The 14,089-nt window shown below is 47.9% G+C and overlaps 1 protein-coding gene across 1 annotated transcript in view; it reads right to left on the reverse strand.

The window, feature by feature from the left end:
• The window catches only part of Myo1f (myosin IF), a 47,297-nt gene that overhangs the window by 12,768 nt on the left and 20,440 nt on the right, over positions 1-14,089 (reverse strand). The window contains exons 10-19 of the mRNA XM_038328891.1: positions 13,804-14,000; positions 10,243-10,323; positions 10,038-10,124; positions 8,814-8,900; positions 8,287-8,454; positions 6,498-6,583; positions 5,120-5,201; positions 3,227-3,333; positions 2,149-2,247; positions 1,905-2,049 (exon numbers count right to left, since the gene is read on the reverse strand). Of these exons, the coding sequence (XP_038184819.1) occupies positions 1,905-2,049; positions 2,149-2,247; positions 3,227-3,333; positions 5,120-5,201; positions 6,498-6,583; positions 8,287-8,454; positions 8,814-8,900; positions 10,038-10,124; positions 10,243-10,323; positions 13,804-14,000 (1,139 nt within the window). The remainder of the gene's footprint in view (positions 1-1,904; positions 2,050-2,148; positions 2,248-3,226; positions 3,334-5,119; positions 5,202-6,497; positions 6,584-8,286; positions 8,455-8,813; positions 8,901-10,037; positions 10,125-10,242; positions 10,324-13,803; positions 14,001-14,089) is intronic.

The raw sequence follows: 14,089 nt of genomic DNA on the forward strand, positions 1-14,089 counted from the left end.
GCAGTGCCCAAGGAAGGAAAAGGTATGGGAGGCTGTGGACCAGCATGTCCTCTGCAGCGCAGTCAGTGCTCTTAGCTGCTGGACCATCTTTCCAGCCCGTCTGCCTTTGTTTTTCTACTTCCATATCACTAACATTCTTGTCATCTGAGTCCCCCCACCATAAAAACATTTAGTGCTGGAGCTCAGTGGTTAAAAGCACCGGCTGCTTTTCCAGATAACCCCATTTGTTTCCTAGTATCAACATGGCAGCTCCCAACTGTCTATGCCTCCAGTCTAGGGGACCTGACACCCTCTTCTGGCCTCTACAGGCACTGCATGTGCATCGTACTCGGTACTCAGACATGTAGGCAAAGCATCCATACATATAAAATAAGTAAAATCTAAACAAAAACAAAAACAAAAAAACCCTATCTATCTAATCTGCCTGCCTGCCTTGCTACCTGCCTGCCTATCTATCTATCTATCTATCTATCTATCTATCTATCTATCTATCTATCTATCTATCTATCTTCTATCTATCTATCTATCTATCTATCTATCTATCTATCTATCTATCTATCTATCTATCTATCATCTATCTATCTATCTATCATCTATCTATCATCTATCTATCTATCTATCTATCTATCTATCTATCTATCTATCTATCTGTACAGAATCTTTCTACATGGCCCTGGCTGTCCTGGAACTCACAATGTAGACCAGGCTGGCCTCCTGAGTGACAGCAAGATTAAAGGGATGTGCTACAACACCCAGCTGGTGCACACTTTTAATTTCAGCATACAGGTGGATCTCTGTGAGTTCAAGGCCAGCCTTGTGTATGTAACAACTTCTAGGCCAGCCAGGGCTGCATAAGGAGACCTTATCAAAAACAAAAAAACTCAACAAATAATTCAGTCTCTTCCCCCCACCCCCATGCTGATAAAAACTGAACACTAACTCATCATGTGTTAATTGTTCTCATCTGGTCCATTTCCCCCAAATCAAGATCTATATGTCAAATTTTTGTCTCAGTTAAAACTTTGTGGGACACTAAGCTGCATAGAATTCCCAGCCCTACTGCCTCAGCCTCTAGAAGGCTGGGATTTTAGGTGTTGTGCACTACCACACCTAGCAATGCATATATTCTCTCTCTTTCTTCCTCTCTCTTGCTGGAGATGAAACCCATGTTAGGCAAATGCTCTGTACTGAGCTGTATCCCCAACCTCAACCTCAACCTCAAGTCTCCCTTTCTCCCTCCCACTCTCCTCTTCCCTATTTGTTTGTTTGTGTGTTTATTTGATTTTTTTGAGATGGTATTTTTTTTCGTGTGTGTGTAGCCCTGGCTATCCTGAAACTCACTCTATAGACCAGGTTGGCCTCGAACTTGGAGATCTGCCTGCCTCTGCCTCTCTAGTGCTGGGATTAAAGGCGTGCGCCACCAACTGCCCAGCTCCCTCTTTATTTTCTTTTTTTTTTCTTTTTTTTTTTTTTTTTTTTGTTTTTCGAGACAGGGTTTCTCTGTGGCTTTGGAGCCTGTCCTGGAACTAGCTCTTGTAGACCAGGCTGGTCTCGAACTCACAGAGATCCGCCTGCCTCTGCCTCCCGAGTCTCTTTATTTTCTTATACTCTTATATTTCACCTTTTAAAATGTGTGGGTATGTGTGTGTGTGTCTGAATGTGTGTGTCTGTGTGTATGCATGTGTGCTCGTGTGTGTGTGTATGCATGTGTTTTTGTGTGTGTCTTTGTGCTTGTGTGTGAATGTGTGTGTGTGTATGGACAGTGTGGTAGTGTAGTGCAGGAGTTCCATGGTGCATATGTGAAGGTCAGAGGAGGACATGCTTGTACAGATGGTTTTCTCTGTCCACCTTTACGTGAGTTCTGGGGATTGACCCAGAACTTTTCCTCTGTCAAGCACACTCACCGACTCTGGGTTCTTAACAAAGACCTTGGTACTCCCCATCTGGTACTGGTCTGGCTCCATGTTGACAGCACGAAGCAGGTGCTGGACACCCTGGCGTTCATCTCCACGCCAGCGTGGCCATGTCTCAGGGGTCAGGATGGCATACCTGCAGGCAGAAGACATGAGGGTGTGGGGGATTTGGAGCAGACCTGAGGTTGGCCATTTAATAGGTGTGGCAATCAAGGCAAGGAAGATGGGGCCTCACCTCTGCAGGAACTTGGAGAACTGCCGACGGTAGGCAAAGCCTGCCCTGCGCACCCGGATATTCTCCCGTAGGCCCAGGTACTCCACCTGGTGCTTCACCCTGCGGGGGGGAGGGAGCCTAAGTTCCAGAGAGTGGGAGCTGTCCAGAGCAGACTAAGGGGATGGGGCCTGGGTTTGTGGTAGGGGCATCTCATGGATCGGTCAGTCAGTCTGTCTGTCTATTCTATCTATCTATCTATCTATCTATCTATCTATCTATCTATCTATCTATCTCCTATCTATACATTAGCTATGTATTTCTCTATCAATATATGTTATCTATTTTTATCACCTATCTATATCTGTCATCTGCCTATATATGGCCTATCTATTGTCTACATATCTGTCTATCTATATGTCTGTTTGTTTGTCGTCTGTGGCTAGTGTTGCTCTGTGAAGCCTAGGTTTCCCTTGAATATGAGATCCTCTAGCTTCTACCTCCCAAGGCTAAGGAAAGAATACACGAGCCACCATGTGAAGCTTGGGTATGGTTTAAACGGTGTCTCAGATCAATCTGGGAACCAAATCTTGGACTGAGACCTGAAGGGTAGGTCTGGGCTCATCTTGGGGGTTGGTTCTAGAATCAGTTCTGGAGTTTAGGTCTGAGAAATTGGGTTTGGATTTTCTTACAGTCTGTCTGGGGTTACCTGGGGATTGGTGGGGGCGCCTCCATCAGTTCTATCTATAACTGAGGTTTTACATTCTTAAAGTTTATTTTTATTGGTGTGTGTGTGTGTGTGAGAGTGTGTGCGTGCGTGCGTGCACATGCATGTCACAGGCCACAGTATGCATGTGGCCATCAGAGAAAAACTTGCAGATGTTGTCTCATTCCTTCCATTGTGTGGAGCCCAGGATTGAATCCAGATCATCAGTTTGGCAGCAAACACTTTGACCTGCTGTGTGTCTCACTGACCCCTAGAGGCTTCTAAGGCGGTCTTAGAGCGAAGGGTCCTAAAGCCGGTGCTTGGTCTGTGGGTCAGAGTGGCTGTGCCAAAGCATGCCTAGATTTGGTACTGGATGCAAAGGCGGGGTCAGTTCACCTGCTCTCCTCCCAGTCCCGGGGCCGCTTGGTCTCATTGGGTTTGATGCAGCGGATATAGTGGGGTGTGCACTTCTTCAGCGTGGACACCAGGTCATTGGCTTGTTTCTGAGGCAGAGGGAAAGGCAGAAGTCAGGAAGGCTTGAGGATAGGCCCCCTGGCTCTCCCTGATGAAGAAACAGACTCATCCAAGAGGGGGGAGGCTGAGCAGGCAAGCCGCAGTGTGCACACCTCCCAAAGCTCCCACCATGAAGGCTAATATTGTGCACCTACCCAGTTATTAAATTCCAAACTCAGAGTTCTAGTGTCTGCCACACTTACCACATAGCTTAACACATAGTTAGAGTTTAATAGATGTTTGATGACTGAGTAATAGAAAAGCCAGAACAGCTCACTGCCAGACTTCCTGTTTGTCTTCAAGGGGACAGCTACTTTGGAAATAAAGAATTTGCAAATGGGGTGGGGTGGACAAGTCAGCCTTGGGTTTTGGAGTAATGAATTTTAGTCGTCTGGGGAAAGCTGTGGGGCCAAGTTACAGCTAGGGGAGGTGACATGAAATATTCAGGTTCAAACTCTACTGTGTGACCCATGGCTGCCCCTTTCTGATCCATGGCATCTCCATCTGCCAAGTGGGACTGAGCATGTATGTGCGTATGTGTGAGGGTCCTGCATCTGCTATCATCACAAAGTCCTCAACAAATGGTTGCGAATGCAGGCTTATGATGGGGCCACAGGGTCTCTGCAGCATTATTCACCCTCAGCAGAAGGTGGACACAGCCCTTCTGCATGGTGAATGAGAAAATGAATGTAATATGGTACATCCACACAGTGGGATATTATTCAGCCATAAGAAGGAAGGAATAGCCAGGTGGTGGTGCACGTGCCTTTAATCCTAGCACTGGGGAGGCAGAGGCAGGTGGATCTCTGTGAGTTCAAGGCCAGCCTGGTCTACAGAGTGAGTTCCATGACAGCAAAGATTGTTACATAAAGAAACCCTGTCTCAAAAACCAAGCAAAGAGGAGGGAGGAGGAGGAGGAGGAAGAGGAGGAGGAGGAGGAGGAGGAGGAGGAAGAAGAAGAAGAAGAAGAAGAAGAAGAAGAAGAAGAAGAAGAAGAAGAAGAAGAAGAAGAAGAAGAAGAAGAAGAAGAGAGCCCTGAGAACACATTCTGGTGATGCCTTCACAAGAGGTCCATAGAACCACCAGATCTTTATGGACAGAAAGTAGGATGATAGGAGCCAGGGGCAGGGGAGTTAGTTGTGAAAGGAGACAGAGCCTGTATTTGGAAAGATGAGAACCTTTGGAGATGACTGTAAACTTAGCCAATGTCACTGAACTGCACACTTAAAATGGTTAAGCTAGACCAGTCTATTGTGGTGTGTGTGTGTGTGTGTGTGTGTGTGTGTGTGTTCATACCTTTTAAAAGAAGTGATCTGGGAAGTGTCATCCAAGGATAGCATGCATGGTTAGGTTCTGTTCCCAAGCACAGGAAGGAAGGGAGGAAGGGAAGATGGAGGGACAGAAAGAGGGAAAAGAGCCAGACAGGGTGGGGAGGGAAAGTTAGAAGGTAGAGGATAGGGAGGTAGGGGGATAGGAAGGGAGGGCAGAGAAAGGGGGAGAGATGGGAAGTGAAGGAAAAAGGGAGAGGAAGGACAGAGACAGGGAGGGAAATGGGGAAAGGGAAATGAAGGAGAGAAGGAAGAAAAGGAAGGACAGATGGACCAAGATTTAGCCCACCTTCCTTCTTGCCAAGCTGAAGGAAGACTGTAGGTCAAAGGGTGCTACAGACATTGAGAACCCAAGCCGTAGGGAACAGACAGACACTTGAACAAGGAGAGAAAGAGTCTGGGCAAGCAGAACTTGCCTTTCCTGTGCCCTCCCTGCCACCAGACTCACCTTGATCTTGGAGCCAGCGGTACTGGGGCGGCCCTTCTTGTCTGTGTCTAGCTTCTCAGGAAAGAGCATCCGTAAGAAGGCTCTAGGAGGAGAGAGGCGTGGATGGGAATGCAGACAGACCCTGGGACATTGTCCTGCCTCCCTCAGAGTTGTAATGGCTGCCTCAGTGCCAAGATGCAAACAGGGTTCCCCCTGAATGTGGGCAGAGGCTGTGGGGTTGGCAGTGTTTCTTGGGTCTTTGGATTTATGTGCATTTTTTAGTCTTATTCCATGATAACAACAAGTCACTCAGTATGTTAAATACAACAGAAACATGTGTATAATGTGGGGTGCACACCTGTCATCCCAGCACTTAGGAGGTTCAAGGCCAGCCTGGGCTATATGAGACTTTCTTTTCTTGTGACATGGTCTTTCTACATAGCCCTGGCTGTGCTCTGTCCTGAAACTCACTATATAGACCAGGCTGGCCTCAAACTCACAGAGATCTACTTGCCCTTGCCTCCCAAGTGCTGGGATTAGAAGCATACACCATCATGTATGGCATGAGAGAGAACCCTGTTGTAAAGCAACAGCAAACAAGGGGCTGGGGTATGGATTAGTTGGTAGGTGGTTGCTTTGCATGAATACAGCTCTGGATTCTGTCTTCAGCACCACATATACCAAGCACAGTCATGCATGGCAATAGTCTGAGTACTAAGGAGGTGGAGGCTGACCTCTAAAAGTGAGTTGACGATCACAAGTTACCCTCCAAGTGGTGGCATGACGCGTGTATGATATCACATCTGGCTTTCTGTGGTATCCTTGATGGAATCCAGGACTTTCTGTATTTTAGGCAAGAAATCTACCAATTGAGCTACACCCCAAGTCCCTCTCCTTTTGAGGCAGGGTCTCATGGAGCCCAGATGGCCCTGAACTCACCACCTCAACCTCCTGAGTGCACAGCTGTGTCTAGTTTCTACAGTCCTGGGGACGGAACCCAGGGCGTGCCCAGCATACCGACTGAGCTGCGTGCCCACCCCTGGAGTATGTTTTCACCAGCCACTGGACTGCTAGGACTGTGAGGAGTTGCTATAGATGAGACATGAAGGGAACTAAACTCAGGGCTTCCCCTGGGGAGGGACCCACTGTAGTAGATCAAGGTTTGGAAGTTTCTTCTTTTTTTTTCTGTCCTCAATCTGGAGTTCAAATTCCCACACTCTGGGGGGAGGGATCACTTATCCTGAGTTACACCCTCAGAGCTTTAGATCAGAACTGTATCTTGACCACACAACCAGGGTCACAAAGCCCATAGCACGACCAAGTTCTGGAGAAGACACAGCAGTTCCCAGGCCGTCATCCTTCTGAGGGTCTGCCCAGAGGCTGCACAAGGACTACTCACTGGTCACTGGACTGCATCAGTTCTATAAGGTCGGAGAACAGGACGTCTCGATTCCTCTCACAGAAGCCACTGACATCATAGGAGACCTAGAGGGAGACAGTGCTGAGGGTTGGTGAGGAGCAAGGAGAGTCATGTGCAGATGTCTGGGCAGGTGGCCTGCTCAGGGCTGAGAGGACTGGAGCTACGTGCAGTTAGAAAAACATCTGTGATTCCAAATGGTAGCGTGTGACCTATTGTTTGGGGCCTGGCTCCCCAGATGTCTGATGCTCAATTGAAGCTGAAGGTTGAAGGCTGGAGCTGGAGGTAAGAGGAGATACCGGGTTGAGCATCAGGGCTGAAGTTTTGATCAGTGGCAGGGAAGGAGAGAATTTATAGGCCAAACTTGGTGGAAGGGGATTGAAACTAGGACAGGTCCCTAGGCGCTGCCAGGGAGGTTAGGCTGTGTATTTGTCCTAGCATGTGTGGAGTCCTAGAGGGGATGTTGGCTGTCTTCCTCAATATTTCTCCACCTTTTTGTTTTGTTTTGTTTTTGTTTTGAGACAGGATTTCTCACTGAACCTAGAACTTGCTGGTTGACTAAACTGTCTGGCCAACAAGTCCCAGGGGTCTCCAGTCTCCAGGCTGCCAGTGTTGGAGCAAGCCATTGTGTCTGGTTTTGATGTGGGTGCTGGGCATCTAGACTCAGGGCCTCATGCTTGCACTTCATTGGTCCATTTCCTTAGCTCCCAGAATATTTTTTATTGTTTATTTATTTTTTGATACAGGATCTCACTGTGTAGCCCAGCTGTATATCAGGATGGCCTTGAATTCACAGAGATCTGACTGCCTCTGCCTCTGGGATGCTGGAGTTAAAGGCATGAGCCACCATGATGGGCTTTATATACATGTTTGGTTTTGGCTTCTTTTGTGTTTCTTTTTTCTCTTTTCTATCTTTTTTCTTTTTCTTTCTTCCTTCCTTTCTTCCTTCCTTCCTTCCTTTCTTCCTTCCTTCCTTCCTTCCTTCCTTCGTTTTTTCTTTTTCTTCCTTCTGTCTCTTTTTTTTGAGACAGGGTCTCAGGTAGCCCTGTAGCTAAGGATGGCCCTGAACCCCTTCTTTTTCTGCTTCCCCTTCCCAAGTGCTGGGATTATAGATGTGTGTGGCCATCTTGAGACCGGGGGTTATTAGGAGTTTGGGCAGTGGATTTTTGGGGAAAGGAGCTTCAGTCCTGAAGGTGGGCCAGGGTGGCTGTTTTGAGTGAGATCTTTTAGTGGTCTAGCTCCTGGCTTTTGCAGCTTTAGCTGAGGAACACAAATAATACTTCTGATGACAGAGGTTGTGGGAACAGCCAGGAAACTATTGGAGAGGTGGCAATAGCTTGGGTCAGAAACTAGTGCGTGCCTGTAGCCTCATGTAGGGCTGAGGCAAACAGGCTCCAGCCCATTTTGTTTGTTAAAGGGTTTGGGGAACTAGAGGTTGTGTTTCCGTCAGAGGATTATATTGAGCGTTGGGTATGTGTGTCAGCATAGAAGAACCGTGGTTGACCTGTTGTCCCAATGGGGTTCCATCTGCCTTGTCAGTTAGGAGCTGCCTTGTTAATTGGGTAAACTGATTAGAGGCCAGTGTGTGCCTGCAGCCCTGGCTGAGTGGACACAAGGTAGGTGTCCAGGCAATTTAGGAGAAAGTTCCTGGTTCTGGTCAGCAGGGGGTGCTCTGGAGGAGGAACTTGGTAACGGGGCGGGGGTAGGATTTACAACTGGGAACCCCTGGGATTTGTGAGGGGGCGCCCACCAGGAAGGGAGTTCCACGCACTTTGCCTGCGTAGTGATGGATGACGAAACCCGCGCTCCAGCTGTTGAAGTGTTCGTGGGTGCCCACTGCAGCTTGCAGCTTTTGCAGCAGCGTCTGGTCCGCGCCACCGCCAGTTGCATGCATCGTGGCGCACACGTCGTCTAGCACGCTCATGATGCCTGGTGGGTTCTGAGGGGAGCAGAGGTTCGGCTCAGCCTGGCTGGGGGTCCTCCCTGAGAGAGTTGGGGGCTGGTAGGGGACTCCTAAATACGAGCTCAAATTGTGATCTTTCCTCTTTCTCCTCCCGTTCCCTATGCCGTCCCCTCTGCCTCCCATCTTTCCTCTCTTCTCCTCTCCTCCCCCTTCTGGAGTTCAGGGAACCCATGCCTTTTTTCCTTTCCCACAGTGGTATAATTTGGGGGGGATCTCCGTGAGTCTGAAAAAGTTAGGTATGGGAGTGTTTGCTGAATGAATAAAAGAAATGTGGACAGAAAAATCAATGGATGGGTGGCTGGAAGAGTCCCCCTCCTAGTCAGCCCGGTCCTCACCAGCTTGTTTTCGATGAGGTCACACACGACTTTGTTGTTGAAGTATTCGATGGGGGTCCAGCGGATGCCCTCTTGCACATATTCCTCCTGGGGGTGCAGTAAGGCAATGTACCACCCACCCTCCTACCCCCACTAACATCTGGTCTCTGTCCACACTGGCCTACAGCCAGCAGGAGCTGTAAATACCCCGAACCCTCATTCCTTTCCTAGACCAACTCTGTGGTGTTTCGTGACACCTTCTCTGGGACTCAGCAGAACCAGGGAACGGTTGCAAACATAACCTGCTCAGGAAGACCTCTTTGGGCTTTGGACTCTCTAGTTTTTATTTTTTTTGAGACGGGTCTCATGTAGCTCAGACTGCCCCTAACTCAGTATGTAATCATATGACTCCTCTTGCCTCTACCTTTGAGTGCTGGGGTGACCACTGTACACCTTAGCACCTGGTGTATTTTGTTCTGGGGATGGAACCCAGGGCTTTGTGTGTGGGAGGCCAGCCATTCTACCCACTGAGCTACATGCCTAAGGACCTTTTAAAATTTACTTTAAATCACCTTTCGTTGCCCTTTCTTTTGCCTCAGGCTGTACATTGAAAAGAGAGGCGAAATCAAAGCAGATTTGTTTTCCTTTTCAGATGCTGTGGTTAGAACCCAGCTAGCCAAGCTGTTCTACTACTGATCTATATTACATACATGCTTAAGAGTCCTTGACAGAGATTTCGTGTTGTCCCTAGCTCCTCTACCCATGTGTCAAACAGTACCCGGCAAAGAGCAGTTGCTCAAACAACTGTCTTTTTCTTTCTTTTTCTTCTACTTTTCTTTCTCTTTTTTTAAATTTTGAGACAGGGTCTCCCTGTGTAGCCCTGGCTGTCTTAGATCACAGAGATCCACCTGCCTCTGCCTTGTGAGTGAGTGTTGGGATTAAAGGTGTTCACTACTACACCCAGCTCTATTTTCTAAGATGGGGTCTCACTAGACATCTCTGCACCAGCTTCCTGAGTGCTGGTATGACAGGCATGTGCCACCGCACCCAGTTTATCCAGCTGGGGGTGGCTTCATGCATGCTCTCCGCCAACTGAGCCACATCCTTAGCCTCCCTTTTCTCTTTATAAACTGATTATGTCTGGTATTTTGTTATAGTAACAGTAAACTGTCTGTGGGGTCCCAAGTGGCTTAGTGACCCTTATACTTGAAGTCCTGGCTTCTGTCACTTGACTGCCCTGCCCACCTGTTCCGCCTTCAGGGTGAGCTCAATAAAAATCTGTTGTAACTTCTCATTGACGAAGTTGATGCAGAACTGCTCAAAGCCATTTTTCTGCAGAGGAAAGAAAAGAGCCTTCTGTTAGTGGACTATGCAGACACTGGGTGAGCCCAGGATGATAGGTAGAATAGGGTTGGGCTGAAGATGGGAGGGGGGAGGTCCCAGGCCAAACCTGGAAGATCTCAAAGCCGTAGATGTCAAGGACACCGATACTGTACTCTTCCTGAGGCTTCTGCATAGCACGGTTGATGGCCTATGGGCAGATGAAAACAGGGCCAGCGGGCAGCACCCTCTTGTTATGTTTTGAAAACTGCTTTTTTCTAATTTGTGTGTGTGTGTGTTGTGTGCATTTGTGCACATACGTGTGTGGAGACCAGGGGAGGGTACTTGGTGTTCTTTTTCATGCTCTGGGTTATCCCTTCGAGACAGGGTCTTTCACTAATCCTGGAGTGAGGCCGACAGTCAGCAATCCCAGCAATCCTCCTGTCCCTACTCCTTTATAGTACTGGGGTTGTGGTTGATCATTCACATACCTGGCTTGTTATGTGAGTGCTGGAATCTGAACTCAGTTTGATATAAATAGTTTCTCTCTCTCTGTGTGTGTATGTGTGTGCATGCTAGGGCATGTGTGTAGAGGTCAGAGGACAACTTCAGGTGTCCATTATCTACTTCTATCATGTGGGTTGTGGGGCTAGAACTCATTGTTAGGCTTGGCAGCAAATGCCTTACCTCACCACCTTGTCAGCCCCCTTGGTGTATTTCTAGCTAAACTTGTGACTCTGTCCCCTCCCGACAGATTTTCTCTCGTATTTAACTCCCAGCTGGAAACCCAAGTATACAAGTATCACAATTCTTGACTCCAGAGTCAAATATTCCCACTGTTCCCACTTTTCTCATCTCTAGCGTGGATCAATAGCTGCACATGGTGCTGCAGCCTGGAACCCTCACTCAGGAAGCTGCGGTAGGAGGACTCGTGAGTGACAGGCCAGCCTGAGTTCCAGGACAGGCTGGGGTGCAGAGCAGGAGCTTGCCGTAAAGTCAAGTATCTGAAGGACTGGGAAGATGGCTCTCTTCTAGAGCACACAAGTTCCATACCCAGCACCCACAACCACCTGACATGACAATGCCAGAGAGCCTGATGTACCACGTGGGAACCTGGACATATATGTCATAATTCACTCCAGTCCAGCCTGGATGACTGGAGACCCTGCCTCAGACAGACAGATGGACAGACAGACAGACAGACACACACACACACACACACACACACACTTGTAATAGCAGTAGGGCACTTTGCATAGTATACTTTAATCCCTGGATTCCATCTCCACTACCACAAAATTAATTAATTAAAAGGCATTGTAGTTTGATGATCTGTGATTGGAAATGTTTAGAGCAAGAAGTGTTTTGCATTTCAGTTCTGAGAAACATGCAATATTTGGAGCACAAGATCAAATTTTGTTTGTTTGTTTGTTTGAGATAAGCTCACTCTATGTTGCTCTGGTAGTCCTGGAACTCACTATGTAGACCAGGCTGCCCTCACAGATATCCGTCTGCTTCTGCCTCCTGTGGGATGATGTTAAAGCTGTGTTCCATCATGCCCAGAAAGACCCAAGTTTAAACGTGAAATTCACTTACACTTCATATATACTTTACACACTAATTTTAGTGTACATTTTTTTGTTTTAAAGATTTATTTATTTAAGAAAAGATTTATTTGTTTTTATGTTATGTGTATGGGTGTTTTGCATACATGAATGAATGTCTGTGCACAACGTACATGCAGTTCAAGAAGATGCCAGAAGAGGGCGAATGATCCCCAGGAACTGGAGTTACTGGTGATTGTGAGCCATCACGTGGATGCTGCTTATTGAACCTGGTTTCTGCAAGAGCAGTCCTCCCTCCCTCCCTCCCTCCCCCCCCCCTCCCTCCTTCCCCCCTCCCTCCCCCCCTCCCTCCCTCCCTCTCCCCCTCCCTCTCCCTCTCTCTCTGTTTTTCGAGACAGGGTTTCGCTGGCTGTCCTAGAACTTGCTCTCTAGACAAGGCTGTCCTTGAACTCACAGAGAGCCACCCTCCTCTTCCTCCTGGGTGCCGAGATTAAGGGCTTGCGCCGCCACCGCCTGGCTCTCTCTTAACTGCTGAGCCCCTACAGCTGGGTTTTAGCTGAGAGCCACGCATGGTATCTGAGACAGAATTTTCCACTTCTAGTTTTACGTTGGTGTTCAAAAGTTTGGAATTTTGAAGTATTTTTGCATTTTGGGATTTTCAAACTAAGGATGTTCAACCTATACTTTATAGAAACTTTCCCCCCTCCTTTCTCATGTGTGTATATGTGCACATGCATGTGTGCGTGTGTACATTTGTCATGTTGGAGAGAGAACCAAGGACCTCATGAATTTTTATCACTGAACACTTTGCAACCTTATGGAATTAAAAAATGTACATTTAAAAAGTTGCTTTACATACTTAATATACTGGGGAGGAGGCTTGGCATATAATTTTGTGTGTGAGTTTGTGTTTGTGCATAGGCGTGTGTATGTGTTCGGGTGTGCATACATAATACATACATACATACACATTTGTGTGCATGTGGAGGCCAGAGAACAGCAAACCTTGGTTGCTGTTTGTCAGTTATCTTGGTTTTTGTTTTTAGCTTTTCATTTGATACAGGCTCTCTTTGAAGTCTGGAACTCTCTAAATAGGCGAGGCTGGCCAACAGGGATCCGCCACTTTCTGCCCCCCAGCTCTAAGATTATAAATGCACCATGGCCTGGCTGCTGCTGCTGCTGCTGCTGCTTCTTCTTCTTCTTCTTCTTCTTCTTCTTCTTCTTCTTCTTCTTCTTCTTCTTCTTCTTCTTCTTCTTCTTCTTCTTCTTCTTCTTCTTCTTCTTCTTCTTCTATAAAAGTGCTGGGCTGAGAAGATGGCTCAGTAGGTACAGATGCTTGCTGACGTCCGGATGATGTGAATTTGATCTCGGGAACCCACATGGTGGAAGGAGAGCACCAGGCCCCTCAAGCTAACTTCTGACACCCACACACATGTTGCAGCATGAACACGCACATGCACACAAAGTAAATGTAATACATTTGAATGTGGGTCTGGAGACAGAACTCATGTCCCCATGCTCACAAAGCAAGCACTTTATCGACAGAGGTCTCTCCACATCTCCTACTTAAAAAGAAATGTCCAGCATAGTAGTGCATGCCTTTAACCCTAGCATTGGGGAGACAGAAGCGCTAATATCTGTGAGTTTGAGGCCAGCCTAGTCTCCGTAGAGAGTTCCAGGCTCTGTGCTACATAATGAGATCCTGTCTCGAAATAATACATATACATACATACCATAGGGTCATTCTATGCAGCCCAAACTGGCCTTGAACTCTCTCCGCCTCAGGCTCCTGAGTGCTGAGATCATGGGTGTGCGTCGCCATGTCTGGCCCCACTAGCTGTTACATGTTTGTTAGTACTGGGATTATCGCTGGCTCTGACATACAACGTTCCCCTCCACTCACCTCACCCAGCTCCATACCTATCCTTTTGTCTCCTTGACAACCATATTAGCTCTCAAATACACCCAGCCTTCTCTGTCACCACCACTGCGATGGGGCTGCACTTCACCTCCTTATGAACTGGTGAGATGGGCAAGTCAAGCCTGCCTTTCCACTTGTCTGTCCAAATGCCGTGGGCTTGTGAGGCGCCCGGCATCCAGCGCTTTCTAGTGCTGGCCCCACTCACCTCCACCAGGAAGTCGAAGAGGCGGGCATAGAGTCCCTTGGCCAGCGCATCGCGAGTGTAGGCTGCCTGTTCCACATTGAGGGTCACATCAATGGACTCACTGCGTCCACCCCATTTGCTGTCCATCTTACGACTGGTCAGCTTCTCTTGCAGTCGCCCACTGTCTATGCCCAGCAGGTAGGCCGGAAAGGCCAAGACTGCCAGACCAAAGTGAAAGGAAGCAGCTGGTCAGGCTCTCAGGACATAGGAGCTTCCCCAGTGACACCAACACGGCTCTCTTGGGATC

This window comes from Arvicola amphibius, chromosome 1 (genome assembly GCF_903992535.2).
Source record: "Arvicola amphibius chromosome 1, mArvAmp1.2, whole genome shotgun sequence".
In the NCBI taxonomy this organism is placed as follows: Eukaryota; Metazoa; Chordata; class Mammalia; order Rodentia; family Cricetidae; genus Arvicola; species Arvicola amphibius.